This window comes from Rhodnius prolixus, unplaced genomic scaffold (genome assembly GCF_049639745.1).
Source record: "Rhodnius prolixus isolate KJV_2025 unplaced genomic scaffold, Rpr scaffold_18, whole genome shotgun sequence".
Lineage (NCBI taxonomy): Eukaryota > Metazoa > Arthropoda > Insecta > Hemiptera > Reduviidae > Rhodnius > Rhodnius prolixus.
The window spans coordinates 1,354,488-1,372,580 of NW_027411636.1; the positions used below are offsets into that span (position 1 = coordinate 1,354,488).

General features: G+C 35.5%; 1 protein-coding gene and 1 long non-coding RNA gene across 3 annotated transcripts in view; one reads left to right on the forward strand and one right to left on the reverse strand.

The window, feature by feature from the left end:
- Nucleotides 1-15,250, forward strand: part of LOC141462214 (uncharacterized) — a 60,006-nt gene extending 44,756 nt beyond the window's left edge. The window contains exon 16 of the mRNA XM_074143889.1: nucleotides 15,107-15,250. Within this exon, the coding sequence (XP_073999990.1) occupies nucleotides 15,107-15,150 (44 nt within the window). The 3' untranslated portion in view covers nucleotides 15,151-15,250. The remainder of the gene's footprint in view (nucleotides 1-15,106) is intronic.
- LOC141462217 (uncharacterized) lies at nucleotides 1,824-16,797 on the reverse strand. 2 transcript variants are annotated; one of them, XR_012463156.1, is made up of 5 exons: nucleotides 16,549-16,797; nucleotides 16,385-16,471; nucleotides 14,461-14,870; nucleotides 5,026-5,143; nucleotides 1,824-2,028 (listed from the first exon to the last, which is right to left on the reverse strand). It is a non-coding gene; the product is annotated as an uncharacterized lncRNA (long non-coding RNA). The 2 variants fall into 2 exon arrangements; XR_012463155.1 differs by lacking the exon at nucleotides 5,026-5,143.
- Between the last annotated feature and the right edge of the window lie 1,296 nt (nucleotides 16,798-18,093).

Below are 18,093 nucleotides of genomic sequence, written 5' to 3' on the forward strand. Positions count from 1 at the left end.
AACGACCCTCGTATATCTAAAAAGTTTTGCCATTAAATAAAATTTAAAATACAATAAAATTTAAATTGCCATTTGAGTGCAATTTACTAAGTAGATAATGTTTACCTATATAATTAAATAATTATAAAAAAAAATTTTGAAACTCAAAAAGTAAACAAAATTGTCATGAAAGAATTCATTACAGGATTTTTGTCGTGGCGGTAGCGAGGGGGGGCCTCAAGCGCCTGCACTGTGGGTAATGTCCGTTACACTCCTGAAATGCATGCGTGTATTGCGTGCTTAGCACAACTTGTCTTAGCTCCTGGACGGGAATAAAGTACAGTAAAAGCTCCTTATTCGCGCTTCCTTCATTCGCGTTTTCACTATTCGCGGATTAAAAAAATGCGACCCAATTCCTATATTCGCGGATATTCGCGGAAGTACACTATGATAATAAAAGGATTCCAATAGGTATCCAACCCAATATCCTTTGTAAATGCCGTCAAATGGACTAATAAAAAAAGTAAAATAGATCTTATTACAACTTTGCCTAAAGTATGTTGTTAAATGATATCGCCGAGGACTTTGACATAAGCCGCCTTCGCCGCGATCGGTGATTTTGAGAATGTAAACGCACAGAATGAAAGCAATTGTTCGTGATCCAGCAATAGAAGAAATGGAAGTGGCGTTGTCATTATGGATCGAAGACCGCAACCAAAAAAGGGTGCCCCTGAGTGGTCCAATGGTCCGGGTGAAGGCAAAGTATCTTTACGCTCATTTTAAAGAACCTGATGGTAGTTGTAGTGGCAAGTTCAAACTTTGACTGTAAACAAAAGCTTTTAAAAACTGCCAAGCAAGAGAAAATTACAAAATTCTTCAAACCATTGCCTAAGCCTTAAGATAATTAATCAAAATGTTCAAAAACTTCAATTAAATTGATTTTTTTATATTTTTATTTTTTTTTGATTTTGTCACCTAGGAACGTATCCCCTATAATCCCATATAAATTACCTTTCCGTATTCACGGTTTCTGTATTCGCGGCATATTTATGGAACATATACCCCGCGAATAAAGAGCTTTTACTGTATAAAACTTAGTAGTGATTAATTCAGTTTAGAATAAATATATTTATGATAATTTTAGAATAATTATTCAGTAATAAACAATTAAAGAATCTATTGTGCACACTCACACGACATTCTATTACTATAACTCTAAAGATCGTGACTGACAATCCCTGGAACGTTACAGTCATATTTTCATTGTTACCAACCTTATAAGCGTTACAATTCACATGAAATTTGACCCAAATCTTTTCCCTACTTATTCCATTAAAACCAATTTTACTAGATCAGATCTATGTGTTGGTAAATGTAAATGGTCAAATTTACGTATTAACCTTACAACCATCATTTACAGGTATCTCGAGATACTACCGGCTTTAGAATTTGCCATTAAAATTCCAATCTAAGCAAAAAAAATTCGAAATCTACTTTAAATAGTGTACCAATAGTTTGAATTGGACATTACAGGAAATAGTACCCTTATAAAGGGAATCTAAATCAATTCATTTACCACCAAAAATGTGAAAATCAATAGGTCTTTTAAGTTGACTGCATTTCAAAGCAAATCTTTAGTTCTATTTTTTTTTGAGACAATCTTTGAGAAACCTCTTTTGTAAAGTCCGGAACTTCCGGTAGATCGAATTTAAACTTTCTGCGCTCTTTCGGCTTTTCTAAAGTTCAACATTTTTACAAACTTAAATTTAAATTTACATGATTTATTTATTAAAATATGATTATTTCTTATTATTATTTTTTTTTTTTTAATTTAATTTGGACAACATTTAAACATTTTGTAAACAATAACAACTTTCACATCATCTCAAAAAAAAATTTTCGTACACTGCTGGTGTTGGATGCTGACAAAGTGACGTCACTGGACACGTGGAACTTGGACCAATGACGTCATTGGCGACCTCAATGGCCTGGCCTAGTTATTGCCGACCATTCAATATACATCTCTGGGTGCCTTCCTCAAGAAGTATTCTGCCAAAATAATAAAATAAAATAACTGCCCTATTTTGTTTTAACTTTTTCATTTTAAAAACATATGATTCACTTTATTTTTGTAATTTTTATAATTTTAGTTCTATTTTGTGCTCACCTTGAAGTAAATTAGGCTATTTTTACTTTTTGGTATTCGAGAAAAATCATTGTTTCAAATTTTCACCGATATTCGAGTCTCTTAGTCCTCGAAAGTCTTTTTTTTACAAACTGATCTGGTTACTTACTTCCTTTATTGGTATTACGAAAGCACCAGATTCCAAAATTAGAAATTAACAAAATATCAACACTACAATATTTGTTTCAGATTAAGTAGCCTATTTCCCCCAGGAACTTAACAATACTGCCTCAAAATCAGCCACCGGAAGTAGTTAATGCGTTTCATCTCAAAAAGCAATGTGTACCTTAATTACGACTATAGTACCATAGTTTGTTAATGAGCGAATGCCTTACAAAGAACAATGCTGCCATATTGAACATCTGGACATAAGTTAAAGATATAATTAAAATAATAAATTTGAAAGAGTAAACTGATGACGGCGTACCGGAAATGCCCGAAACGTTCTTCTGTTACATCAATGAAAAAAATAAAAATAATGCACTTTTAACTGAGGACTAATTCATGAATAAGTAAAAGGAAGTTAACAACATTTAGAATATTAAATAATCCGGTATGGTGACTCACACGACTTCCCTTACTACTGCTCTCAAGATTTACAACACAGACTCGCGAATATTTAGGCCCCATATTAATTCTCACCAAAATTATAGTTTGTAAAATCGTACATTACTTGGAAATGTAACCTTTACAGTGAACCCTAATCTCAAACCTCCCCCCCCCCTCTCGAAAACTTGGAAACGAAAATTTCTTTTAACATTTTCCAGAGAAATCGTGAAAAGAATTTTGTATAGAGCAAAATCTGGGGAACAAAGTGTTGTATCCAGCCAAGTTCCTTAATATTACTCGGAAGTGAAGAACCGTACTTTACAAGAAAACTGGCACTATAAAGGGAAGTACGACCGATCCCCTTTCCTGGAAGTACCTTCTTATTAGTTGGTGAGAGAAGCTTTGTGATCACTATATAAAGTTGAAATAAAATCTCGTAGGAACCGTTTGCGGGGAGAATCTGTTCAGGAAGTGGCCGTTTCGGTCAGCCGATTTCTTCTAATTTTAGTGCCAACATTGGTTTCTTATCACTGTTACTCAGGTGAACAGACAGAGTGCACAGATATGGCATTTAGTAGGGAAATCTAGCCCTCAACCCGCCCAGGAGGGCTCCTAATCGAATTTTCCTGGGCTTCAAATAAAAGTTCTCGGTCTACAAATTACCCCATCAAGTCTAAGAGAAAATTAAGGAGGAAGAATATTTTAAAACGTAGATTCAGCAAAGGGCTCAGGAGTGGTGGCTTGCCATTACTGGGGCTGAGACAGGCGAAGGAGTTCATTAGTGGCTATTCGCTGAGGCTGACTGCAGAATTAATCTGACAAGATCGTGTGGGGCTATAACTGTAGGCCTATTAACTGGGCCACTGCAGGCTCAGAAAACACATGCATCGCATGGGGGCCTGGCAGATGATAGCCTTTGTAGGTTCTTTCAGGAAGAGGAGGAGGAAACAGCACTGCACTTGTGTCAGTGTGAGGGGCTTGTATGGCTAAGGATGTTACTTCTCGGGGAGGAAAAACCAAGGCCCTGAGGAGCTTTACCCAAGAGTCGCTCTCCAGAATTAAGAGTCTGATTAAGCGGACGGGTCTGGAGGATTAAGCGAGCTCTAAAGTCGGGGAGCCACAATCCATAGGGGTCGCGGTGGCGTAGGCCTTGAGGCCGCCCTAATTTAATCTAATCTAGATTCAGCAATATGGTACTTCCGGTGGACCGCTTTTGACCCAATATCTTATTGTGGATGGCGCCTAACCAAAATATCAAATTTTTGAAACATTCTGCTAGCTGTGTTATTGGGGGTTTTACTTTACAGTCGATACACACAGACAGGAAGGGGGCTTTTGTTTTGTAAAGAAAACTTCGATCTCCCCACTCAGTGGATCGCGATATTCAGATATTTCCGATGAGAACTCAATCTGCTCGATTCCCGCTTTCTAAACGCGTCAGTCGGAAGTAAAAAAAAGATTAATCCCCACAATTACAAGACACTATATGTGAGCTGTTCATGCTTTTAGCGCAATTCTGAATTTCGGGAAAATTTATTTCCGGTATCTAAGACAAGAGGAAGTCGAGTGAGTGTGACGCACCCAGATGATTAGTATCGTCATGTATATATATTTATTTTATTTATTAACCTTGTTGATTCATGAAGTGAAGGGTAGATATTTTGTATGAATGTCATCCCCTCCATTGGAGGCGGTGCCCCATTCAGAAAGGCAGTGGAAAAGCATGACTGGAGGTGGAACCTATCTACCAGTGAAAGGGTTGTTGGTTAATAAGGGAAGTACGAAACTGGGCCATGCACGCCGCCGCTGCTGGGTACACGTGTCGCCCGGAACATCATGGGTTCCCCAAAATTCGGGTCATCAGGACATACACGTGTCCCTTACTGACGTCAGGGCTGACGTCAAACTGGAGCCCTAAAACACCCCATTCACTGGGCCTAAACTCTTTATATCCCAACTGGGAGTTTTACCCTCTCCACTGGCTCAAGTTGTTCCATATAGTTGAGGGGAAACGGTGGACGAGAAAGAGCCAGAAATGATGCATCATTCAGGCGGCTCATTTTGGGCTTTAACAGCATCCGCTTTCTTTTACCACCTCCGAAGTGTTGCGGAAGTGCCAAATGTATGGTATCGAGTTTTTACAGGTCACCTGATTAAGAAAAAGTATTTTAAGAAATGGCCCGAGCCACCTGCGGTTATGAAATTGAATTTTCTAACTTATTAACAACCTTATTTCAAATTATTTAACCTCTTTCTGTAAAAATAATTTCACCATTACCACGTATTCAAAACAAAAATTATTCAATTGCAACCTAATAATCAGCCGAAGATTGTTGTCCTCTTAGGTGCCTTCGTTTTGGCGCCAAAAACTCATTACATTGTGTACATGCAAGTTTTCAAATCTCCAGGTTAGCTTTCTCAGTGCAACTCCTGTGAAAAGTATCGATACTTAAGTACTGGTTTCAATATCGATACAGGCATAGCCGGTCTCCGCACAATGTTCACTCATTACAGACAATACTGTCCATCACCGGACAGTGGAGCTGTAAGAAGTTCCTAGAAAAAAAAAATCCAAGAAGCCAGCAGCTGGATTCGAACCTGTGACCACCGCATTGGAAACTAGTATTCGCTAACCACTCGGCTATTCCCATCTCGTATTGTTACTTTAATTTTTAAGTCTCTTAATGTCAGGAACTTAATCGAATAATCCATGAAAAACGCTTTCCTGGAAACTTCGATTAAGGCTCCTCTAAGAAAGTATATTTTTCCTCATAAATTTTCTTGTAGACTATTATATGATCCTAGTATGTGAGCCCTTATAACGTGAATATGATTTAAATCTTTTGCTATAAATTCCAAGTTCAAAGCAAGTTTTCCGACAGGAAATACCATTTCACTGAAAAGATTTTTCCTTTTATTGCGAGCTTTTCTGGAAATCGCTCACATGTTTTTTCCTCAGCAGATCGTATTTACATTAAACACAATAGATCCGATACTTTCGCTTTAGGGAAAATCTTTATTATTGCAAAAGGGGTTGACATCTTGGAAAACTTAGCTGACTAAGTGGTGCTCAAATCTCAGTAATTTGAAGTTGGATCGCACTGCTTCCGCCACCGTCCGGAGGAAGTGGACGCAAAAATTAATAGATATTCCCCCCAACCATATTAGGAAAATATGACAGCTGTAGTTAGATTTTATTATTTATAGTAATCGATTCCAAAGCGATAGAATAGTTCTCTAAGTTATGTAATACTCCACTGGTAAGAATGATTAAGATCTACTTAAGAAAGTAGATCATTCAAGTAAACATCGAACTATGCGAACTCTGTGGTCTTTTCAAAACTGGCTTGTTTACACTCGGCCTTCCTACGACTTTTTTGTAAACTATGAATTATTACGAAACGTCATTTGAAACATTGCCCCTTGTCACAGTTTCTGGACTTCTAGGAGCTTCTAGAGAAACTATGACGTCTTGCTTCTTTCATCGGTAACCTCTGTGGGTATTCCTAATATTTATTAAAATTCTAAATTCCAGAAAATTAAATTATTTAATTAACCACAAAAAGGAAGTCTTGAGAGTTGGTCTCATCAGATTTTTCTCCTTCCAAGGTCTAATCAGCTGTTTTATAATCTTTCGCTTACTGAATTCTAGAAAAAATTTATAAAAATAAACCGCATTGGTTGTTAGTTATCGATATGTATGTGTAATTACTGGAGAAGATCAGTTACAACGGTTTGTGTAACGGCGTTACCTCGGCCTGTCGTCGGCGGCCGATCGGTGTAGGGTGTCACAGGATGAAAGATCAGGAGAAAGCGGGGCAGACTTGTCCAGGTTTGTGGCTTCTGAAGCCATAGTTAAAACTGCCTCAGGTATCCCATCGTGTATCGATCTACCAAACTCTAAGAACTCCTTTAGCTTGTATTAATTTAAAAAAAAAAAAAATATATATGTATGTCTGTATAAGAACTAAGAACCTAAATTCATCTTACATAAAAATTTTACTGAAGTTTATTGCTGTTAACAAACTGGGACATTAAATAAATAATGCTAGAGATGTATGGTTTCATTTTACATCCAGATGTCCTCTAGTAACCGTCCTTGAACCAGTTTTCGTCTCGAAACTCTGGAATGATACGCGAATGAAGTGTAAAACGGACAAGAACCAGGATATCTGTAACCAACAAGAAGCCAGCCCGATAGAAATTATTCCCTAGGGGTTAATTGTCCTTGGAATATAGTTAATTCCCGCTTCTGGAAGAGCGAAGTGCCATCCTGGCGTTATTTACGATGGCAGTTATAATCTACTAGTCCCGTAGGACAGTTATAGGAGGATTCATCGCCAAAAACTGCACGAAAAAGCGTAACGTTGAAAAACACCCAACTTTGACAATTTTTTTTCTCTTTTCCTATAAAAGATAAAACTCCCAAATTTTCTTTAAAATATAGGGCAAATCCTCCATTATAACTGTATTGTTTTTACATCGACCACAACAAGTAGATATCGGGAAAAACGTTGTCAAAAATTGGCATAAACGGCCTTTTCAGAAATCGTTTTTATTTTAATTCTAAAATATGTACTTTCATACTATTGGCTGAAATGCCGAGTTTAAAGGAAAATTAAGGGTACGTCCAGTTCCTGAAGGAGAGTCAAATATCTCTCACAACCCCGTTCCTGAGAAAGATCTGTGGGCACACTTGGTGATCAGCGGGGACAATAGGCAAAAACAACGTCTGTTGGGGAAAACCCGGAAGCCTGACAATCTTTTTCCAACTGGAAAATTCAAAGGGTAGACCATGGATAAGGCCTCTTCTTGTTTGGTCTGCGGCGGATTGACCTAGAGTCCCTGAATAGGAGGAAACGGATACGCTAGGGTGTACCAGTTCATTAACACCTAGAGAATAGAGACGATCATGGCGCCAGTTGGTTAAGAGATTGGACTGGACATTAAATAAGCCTTTCCAGCTCCAGTATATCCTGATCCCCAATCTAGCACATCTCCAAAATATCCCTAAACAAAGAACAATCTCCTGACAGATGATTGAATGAATCACAAATCCTGTGAGACCGACCAAGCGTACACTCATAGACAAGTTAAACGTGTGAACAAACTATCGTCTATCCGTATAATAACAACCCCCCATTACGAACACCACCGTTATCAATATTTCATTTTGGCATAATTCCGCTATCGATTTATTGATAGTCAGCAATTTTTTTTAAAAAGTAAGGGGGGAGGAATAAAGAAAAGTTTTAAATAAATAAACCGGATGTATATAACTTATTTAATAGTTTATGGTGTGCATTTCCTGTTTGTGCATCGATTACGCATTCTATACAATTAAACTAGAACTTTTATTACACCGTACTTAGGAGTTCACCATCTTATTAACATATTCTCCTCTTCGAGAAAATTAAAACTAGGAATCAGTAGCAGTAGTAGTTACGTAATTATTTTTCTTCTGGTAACTTGGGACTTTACAGAACGGAAGTTGTCTTAATTATGGTTCATTGTATCAGCTGAAAGAAGTGTGAGGTCACAGCTTCCCTAGATTCTCAATATAATCAAATATTCCCTAAGAAGGAGCTTAAAACCGAAATGATGCTTGCGTTGTGGCCAAGAAACATTTTGGACTGCCTAAAAAGGAAACAGTTACAGTCGCACTTCCTGCGCGCTAGTAATCTTGCATCCCGTAATCTAGTCATGTCTCACTTATCAATATGCACTGAAAACTCCCCTTTATAGGAGGGCTCAACTTCATCTTAATTGTTAGCTCCCATCATTTTTGATGAATCCAATTCGAATTTATCATTTTAGAGTTATCAAGGACTGGCAGACAAAGAGACCAATTATACTTCAGGATAAAAACCAAAAAAACTTTACGATTGCAATAAAACTAGTAATTGTATCCAGTTTCATCATTCGATTATAAATCGAAGATCACTTCAACTTATGAGAGAATAAGCCCCCTGCTAAGCCCTTTGTGCTTGCCCCGTGAAGTAGCTTCTCTTTTAAGCACTTTTTGGGTTAAGAGAGAGAGACTCCGATAAAGTATTGGCAACCTTCAATTTTATAAATTTCTTTTTAGCTACAGTTTTTTTTTGCTACTGCGAAGCCCCATGCTTCAATGTGCCTCTAAAGACCCATTTCAGTTTAATGTACGGACTTATCACCTAATAGAATGAAATTCGTTAATAATTAAAATATTTAAAGTTGAAAATATTGTAAATTTTTTGACTCTCCTCCGAGGGGGCATTTTACTGATCAAAATTTGTATAGTTTTTATCGATTTTGTGGAAAATAGTATCTCTAAAGCGCGCACGTCATCAAAGTGAAGTCATCCACTGTTTGAGGCTACGTTTTAGAGTTTAAATAATAATAATAATAATAATTACGCACAATAGTGGTGGGAGGAAGTCGTGTGAGTCCCCACCAGATGTTTATCCGATTTACACAAACTCGTTTAAGTATAGAAAAGTGAATATCAAGTAATCATTTTAAGTATTCCAAATAGAATACCAATACCGTGTTTGTGGTGGGTAATCAGTTCTTTTAACAGATTTGAAAGTCAATCCAAAGACAACTGCTGGTTCTCTAGATTAAACAGGAGAGCTTGAGAGCTAAGAGTACTTGATAAATTGGCGGAAATGGAGCTTTCAATATTCGGCAGTCTCTTTATGTCTGGCATTGCCAAATATTAATTGGCAAGAAAGAATTAATTTAAATAATATGCTCATTGTTAGTTATTTAAATTGCAAATATTTTAAAAAAATCCTCAGCTCTACAGGAACTTGCGGCAAATTATTGGAGCTGTTAAAAGCTTTAAAGCGAAGGCGACAGAGTTTGGCGAACTGAAATACTGGTGTGCTGATTGGCTGATAGTTGGGAGGGCAACCCATCGCTCTAACAGGATATAGTGATATAGTTAAGCCCGTTAGAGGAAACCTTACTGGGACAGGTATATAAGGTAGAGCGGCCACCCTGCACTTCCTTTAGTTCGACCAAGACCGCCAACTCCTTCCTTCCGGTTTTTATACAGCTTTTTCTCAGCTGGGCTCTCTCTCTTTCAGGTAAGTGTTTTTAGGCTTTTTCAGGTCTGCATCAATTTATTCTTGCTGAAAAATGGTCTTGTCCGTTGTAGTTGATGGTATCTTTCATGCTATACGTCATAACGCACGGTGTTTGCTATTTCCCTCATGTTTTTATGGGGGAGTCCTCCAACGGAAGATAAAATTTGAACTTTCTGGTATTTTTTGTAACGTGGAGCTAGGAGTGTTCAGACGGATGTACAAACTATTATTTCTAGAAAACACTTTTCGGGACTCTGGGGTCCTTAAAATGCTCACTTCCGGTACAAACTATATATCTTACCTTGTAAAGAGGAAGTTAAAAAACAATCAAGAGATCCTCTTTTCCAACATTCTTTAAATCTTCCAACTGTCGCTGGTAGTAATAGCAATGTGAAGGTGAGCACTTTAGAAGCATGTCCAAATCTATACCTTCTTATAGTCACTTCTGAATAATTGACCTTAGGAGATATTCCAAATTCTAAAGAAAATTGGTTTGTCTATATTTTAAGCGATTAGCTAGCTGGAGGGATTTCTGAGAAAAATCGGACAAACAAACCGTTCCGGAATCTGGAACTTCCTCTCCTTATTAAGTTGAAACTGGGAGTTGTAAAGCTGCCATATTACTCTTAACACTTATCTTATAATTCACTAAAATGGTAGGCATAGGCGTTTAAACAAAATTTATAGATTAACATATTAAAACTGTCCGGTAGGACAGTTGTATAAGGGTTGATCATCAAAAACTGCACGAAAAAGTGTAACGTTGAAAAGCACCCAACTTTGACAATTTTTTTCTCTTTTTCTATAAAAGATAAAATTCCCAAATTTTCTTTAAATTATAGGGCAAGTCCTCCTTTATAACTGTAATTTTTTTATCAAGACCCAGATTTAATATATTAAGAGAAAAAAGTTACTGAAAATGAGCAAAAACGGCATTTTCAAAAATTGGTCTTGTTCTTGTTGTTGTTCTTCTTGTTGTTACCTTTTTTGTAAACAACGTAGCGCCTAAACGCGTGAACCGATTTTCATGAATAAGGTGTCATTCGTTTCGGAATTTTATGTAGATGTGCCTTTTGGGGGTCTCGACGCTGTACATCAAATGGGGGAGGAGTTAGCCCCATATATGTGAGGCCCCTTCTCAAAATTATTATTACTAATAACTCTGAAAATGTTAACCCGATTTTAATAAAATTTGGCAGGATGAAAGGTTTAGGGCACTCCTACGTAACATTTAAACGACGTTCTGCTCTTACCCTTATTAGGGGGAAGTATGGTAATCGTTTCAAATTATCGAAACGTGAACCGATTTTCATGAATAAAGTGTCATTCGAATCGAAATTTTGTACAGATTTGCACTTTAAAAGTCTCGTCGCTATGACTCATAAGGAGGGGAGTTTGCCCCACCCAAGTAAGGCCTTTTCTAATACTATTATTACCAATATTTCTATTACGCTTAGTTCGATTTGGATAAAATTTACCACGAAGAAGTGGTTAAAGCTCCTCTACGTGGCTGTGAAGTGCCACCATGCTCTTACACCTACTAAGAGGAAGTACTGCAATCGTTAAAATTATCAATGAGTGAACCTATTTACATCAATGAATTCGATTCAAAATATTTGCCTTTAAGGGAGAAGTACTGTAATCGCAGTTTATTTTTCTTACTCCTCTTAAAAGGAAGTACTGAAATCGCTTTTTAATTTTGCTATTTACGTACAAATACCTTCCTATTTTATTCAAAACGCTTTCTCTAAAAAATTGTTATTGAGGATGGTTTGGGGGACCGCAACTATAATCATTCTTTAAAAAGATCGCTCCAGTGGTAGTTACGGTTCGGACTTAACACCTTTTTAGGTTATAATGGTAGAATTTATTATTCCAAATTTTAATAAAATCTGTAAAGCAGATATGTAACTTTGCAAAACAGACAAAAAGGAAAATCTATCCAAAAAGTCCAAAAATCTCCTTAACAAAAACTTACAGTTTAAAATGTTAAGTATAAGGGTTGATTAAACGCCAAAAGGTACACAAATCAGCAAGTACCCAACATTTCATTAATACTTCATTAATATTTAAGTAATTTTACTGCATTAAATTTCATTAATATTTTTTTGAATTTATTAGAGGTCACAGACCCTTATGCTGGCCAGTTCATTCATAATTTTTTTTTTTATTGATTTAAATCGCGTCAACATCTGAGGTTATTGGCGCCCGGAGTTTTTTTCAGTGCACTGCCGGCCTCCAGACAGTGTTCTCTCGTTACAGACAACACTGTCCATCACCGGCCAGTGAGCTGTAAGAAGCTCTTAGGAAGAGAAAATCTAAGGGACAGCAGCTGGATTCGAACCCGGAACCTCCACGTGGGAATCCAATACGCTAACCGCATAGCTAATCCCTTCCCTTAGTTCATTCATAATATTTTATTTTTTGTTATAATTATGATAAAATGTATATTATGTCTTCGTAATTAAATAGGTACTTTATTATAGCTTTATTCCAAATTATTCTTCTGATTTATCTTTATTAGGCCCTTTATTCTGAGTAGTCACATATACATGCATGTTAAAATAGAAAAAGACAAAGTTAGAGTCGGCTACTGTTTAAATTTGAATCACGGATTTAAAACAATATTTCAGTCTAGAATTCTTCTTACCGAAGTATTTGTGAGTACAAATAACGCATAGGTAATATCCAGTAAATTATTCAACAATAATTATTCATTTCTCAATTGTAATTTAATGTAGTCCCTCTAATTTTACTTATAGTAGGTAAAATACTGGTATAATTAGCTGTCATAAAAATATGCATATCTTATATTCCAAATATATAACACTGCGGTAAGAATACCTAGATTGAGAATTGAAGAAAACTATATTATTTGCGATAAAGCCAGATTAATTATTACCTATTATTAAAAACGCTTGACTAAATAAAGTAACAATTGCTTTAATCGAATTACGAACTTAAACCGAAGATTTTTATTTAAAAATAAAAATAAATAAATAAAATAAACAAAATCATTGATGAATGTTGGTGCAAGCATTTTTGAAAAAAGTTTTTGAATTTTTTAACCTCATATTTTTTTTATAAAGTTTTTTTTTTTAACCTGTGATTAATAGTTTGTTGATTAGATATTACAGTCAATCTAAGAAATAGTGTTCTATTTGAACAAATATTTTGTAGACGAAAATGGCCAGCATAAGGGTCTGTGACCTCTAATAAATTCAAAAAAATATTAATGAAATTTAATGCAGTAAAATTACTTAAATATTAATGAAGTATTAATGAAATGTTGGGTACTTGCTGATTTGTGTACCTTTTGGCGTTTAATCAACCCTTATACTTAACATTTTAAACTGTAAGTTTTTGTTAAGGAGATTTACAATCTGCACGCGTGGTTTACCGAAAATCAACAGAGAAAATCGACCTTCAAAAACGGAAAAAACATAAAAATTCAGTGAATTTGTATTTTAGGTGGATTGATTTAGACAGAAATTTGTCTAACGCGTCCCCTGTACACATGTATCGATTTTTTTTTTTTTTATTTTTTAGCAACACAGGAAATACTATTGGAGTGAACTTCCTGTAAAGTGTTGTATTACAGTACATGCTTAGGTTCCGTAAAATATATAAAGTCCAAAAAAAATAAAATGTTTCTAAAATTTGAAGTGATACGAGAATTTGTGAGTTCAAATTCAGAGAATAGTAGCAAAAGTGTCGTAAACCAATTCGTAAATATCTTCAATATGCTTTTCTACCTTCTACTTGGCTCAAAAGAAAATAATTTGATAAAGAAAATTACTTTAAATGAAAAAGAAGGTAAAAAATTTAGATCGTTAAAGTCTCCAGACAATGCACCCTCAGTGAAGCCTCGCACGCTTCTCGTTTAATTCAGTGATGCTATCCAATGTACATTCTTCAATTTCTGTCAGTTTTTTTTTTTTTTTTGTTTTGCAAATTTTACTTCTGTACCGTGGCAACACTGTTTCTTGTAAACAAGTGTATTACGATTGGTTCAAATCTTTTTCTATCGTAAAGTTTTCTCCAGAAATACACGTTCAGACGTCCTCCGAATCAATTGGTCTATGTCTATTGATCAGCTGAACTCAAAATAAGGTAAAAAAAAATTTCAAAATTTAGTTTACGCGCTAACAAGAAACCCCTCAGTAAATAGTAAAGTAGCTTTTCGATAAATCGATCGCAATTGTCAATATTGATTTTCATTAAACTTTAAGAACACTAATTTGATTAATGCAGTTAGGGTAGGTTCTATTTTTAACATTTTCTCTATCAAAAAAGTTTCAAGGTCAGCTTTTGAGAGAATTTTTCCCTCTAAACTATGATTTCAAGTTAACCTCACAGTTTTTTTTGCCTTCTGTAAAATATTACTACCAATTTTTTATGTCTAAAACTAAAATTCAAAATGTGTAAGGCTGGAAACATAGTGGAGCGGCGAGCAAAGCGGCGATGATAGCGAAGAGCGAAGCGGCGAAATCAAATACAAGTAAACATATGGGACCGCGCATAGTGGCGAACAAAGCGAAGATAGAGCAACTCTATCTATTTCTAGTTTTTGTTTTTGCCGCTTCGCTCTTCGCTATCATCGCCGCTTTGGTCGCCGCTCCACTATGTTTCCAGCCTTAGAAGTTCAGAAGGAAGTGATTTTATTTTTTTTCTTACTAGATTTCTTCAGTTGGATTGCTAATATTTATTAAACCATCTACTTCTATCTTCAATTATAATACTTTTGTTGAATATTTATTTAAGTGTTCTTGGAGAGGTGATGAAGAAGTTAAGCCGTCCTTTGAATGTGCCTGTATATTGTACGCTACTAAGACCTGTATTAGTGTAAAAAGTTAAACCAAAACTTCTGAATAAATATCATCCTACCGGATGTACGATTGTGTAATACTTATTTTTGTTTCCAGTTTCCTGTAAATTGCTAGGCAGTGGCAAAAGTGTTTAAAGTTGAGCTTATTGTTGTTAGCCATTTTAGTTTGAAACTTGCATTCTTAGAATATTGATTTTAGTGGGTTTTCGTAGAAACTCCGGAAATCTCGTTTTCTTCATGACTAAAGTTAGTTACATAACTGCGGAAAGAAAAAGCTCTTGTGAGTTTACATCTAATTTATTTTTTATTTTAAGCTCTAAGATCGTTCCTCTAATTCTATTATTATTTATTAAATAAAGAGAGTTAATAGTGAGCAAAAACGGCGTCATAAACTTGAGGAAAATTCAATGTTGTTTTGGATGATGTAATTAGATTTATTTTAGTTTTAGCATTTTAGAAGTTTTCATTTAAAAAAACAAATTATTTTTTTTTTAGAATTGATTGGACGGCGCAGCATTGTTAAGAAGCGGAAGTGCTAGCTGCTGAAATACGTAATAATAATTGATGATGTGTTACCCTGAAAGAAGCAAACAAGCTGTGTGCATACATCTGACCAATAAAAATGAAATCTTCTCCCATAAAAGGTATGGAAATAATGGTAAGTGGCTAGTGATTTAAATTGTTCTCTTTCTAAATCTCGTATTTAGAAGTACTAATCGTCAGCTCAGTGATATTGAGGTTTTTAGCTGTGACGGCCCATTCCTGGATGCTAGGACATGTGGGCGCTGGAGAAGGAAAGGTTCCAGACAAACCTCTCGAAGGAGCCGGCTAAGTGGTGTTATGCCATTGGTCGAAGACAAGCAAACGAGTTCAATTTTCGTAGCCTAGATGTATTGTGGTACCGGGTTCGATTTTCCATCTCTAGGCTTGGATTTTATTTACTGGTTAATGAAAAGAAGTTAGTGGTGAAGTATGTTTATTACTCGCCTCCGTGTACGGCATAAAGTCCGTCCTCCAATAAATAGCCATTACTTTACCCTTTTTCTTTTTTTTTTTTACTTTATAAGAGTTCATCTTGTTTATGGGAGGGGAGGCTGAAAGATTCCGAGAGTTGTAATGAGTCTGCAGACTGGGCTCTGAAGACGTAGAAGGCTATAAGCCTGTTAGGTTGCTGGAATGAGAGATTGCTTCACATTACCTACCATTGCGAGGGCGCGTAGCTAGAGCTTCTTTGGCGACATCTTCCTGTGAATCTGCTGTGCTCACTTCCTTTTCAAATCCTTTGTTAAGCTCCAATACCCACTCAGAGACACCAAAAACTCCATTGATCTCGTGTGTCTAGTCCATATCAAACTAAAGATGGCCGATTACCGTATAGTAATTAATCTAATTTTCTTCTTCTTTTTTTTTCCAGGAACAGAAAAGAAAATCGCAAACGACTTTCATGAGATCATGAAGACAGACGGGGATCTGTGTCAGCTGTTGGACACTGCCCAAGATTAGTGTACTTACTCTTGTGCGTGTGACAGCGGCTATCACGGATCCCTAGATTCGTCCATCTACCAACCAGGTGTTTGAACATACTCTGGAATTCACCTTGGAATGGCGTTTATAAAGAGACGTGTACTATATCCTCTTACATCGAGACACACGATTAGAAAAAATGTGTGAGAAGATATTATTTTCCAAGGCCCTGACCGAAATGAAAGAGTAGATTCTCTTTGAGTTTGCAACATTTATGGAAGTTTAATGGAAGAAAACAATGTTAATTACCTTGATTGCCAATTTGTCAAAAATGTAAAAATGTTTTTTACTGCCAAGGTTAAGAAGGCTAGGTCATCTTCCGGGGCTTTGAAACATCTTTTACAGAAAAATGATTAAGTAATACATGTATTTACTTATTTCAAATATACATATCTGATAATCGTATTATTTACCTTAATTGTTCTAAATTATTTTTTTTATGTCATCAAATCATATACTTTGTAAAATATGTTCCACAGCCCTGAAGATGACCTAGACTTCAGGTCGAAAGCTCGACATTGAAACAAATAAAAAATCATTAATCCATTTGTAGTTATTTTAAATTTGAAATAAATCATAACCAGCTGTTGAATACGATCTAGAATTATTTTTCGTAAGTGGAATTCATTCAGTTTTACATTCTTTCAGACCATCACCTTTAATAGCATCAACAATTTGCAAACAACTAGAACTCAGCTGATAAATATAAATAAAAATTTTGTGGTTATAAAAAAAGAAGGTTAGGAGGAGATTATCTTTCTTAAATTTTAAAACATTTTGTCTAAATTATCTGGTTACGCCGTAAGCAATGTTCAAATTTGATAAGCAGGTACATTAAATGCATTTATTTATCAAATCATTATAGAGAACACAGGAATTGAAGAAACCCTTTCGGATGTGAAGGTTTGTAAACTAATCTAAGAAACTATAGTTTTGATAATTATTCTCTTACAACTACTTGCTCTTGCACTTTGTCTAGAAAACTATTGTTGGTAGAACATCGAAAATAAGTAAACATTTAGATCTAATAATGTTTTAAGAATTTTATGAAAATGTGTACAATTACTCAGTAAATTACACAAAAATAAAACTTTATCTAATATTCTGTGTTTTGTTTGTTTCTTATGGAAGCCTTAGGATCAAAGAAGTGAAAAATTTTTATCTGCCGTTTCTGAAATATTGTTTTCAATTTTCATGGATTGAAATGAAAAATTATTATTTCTAGCCGTTTGTCTTGGATCTTGAACTCATTTTCAACTTTCAACTGAAGAAAGAAACGAAATATTTCCAAAAGTGGGCAAGAAGTCCAAGACATTGGCCTGCAAGAAATAGGACATAGAGTGTCTTCTAAATCAATAGATTACTATTCCAATAAGTACCATATTAGGTAGAGTATATTCGTACTGTACGAGGGTCGTTTGAAAAGTCCGTGCAAAGTCAGAGAGATAGCACTACTGGCGCGTATCGAGGTTATGTTTAGTTAGGGGCCGTACTTAAATTACGTAACGCAATTTAAAGAGCTTTTTAATCCCTCCCCCCCCCGATGTAACAGATCGTAACAAAATGTCAACCTCCCCTCCCCCCCCTAGTCAAATGTACGTAATTTTTTGTTATGGAATATCGTCATTGCATAGTATTTAATTAAAATCAAACATATATTTTTTATTTATTACTTATTTAATTACATTATCACTTAGTATGAAGGTTGGCTATAGTAGAATTTGGCGCGAAAAATATCGTTAGTATTTTTCCATTAATGACCAAAAAATTATAGATTCAATTGGAAAAATTACGTAGGTGATTGCAGAAACGAATGGCTATTTTTCAGACTTGGACAAATCCTATTATTCGGAAGGGATCAACAAACTAGAGCAGCGTTGGACGAAGCGTATAAGCCTAAAAGGAGACTATGTTGAAAAATAAAAAAGGTTTACCCCAAAAAATTAAGTAGTTTTTAT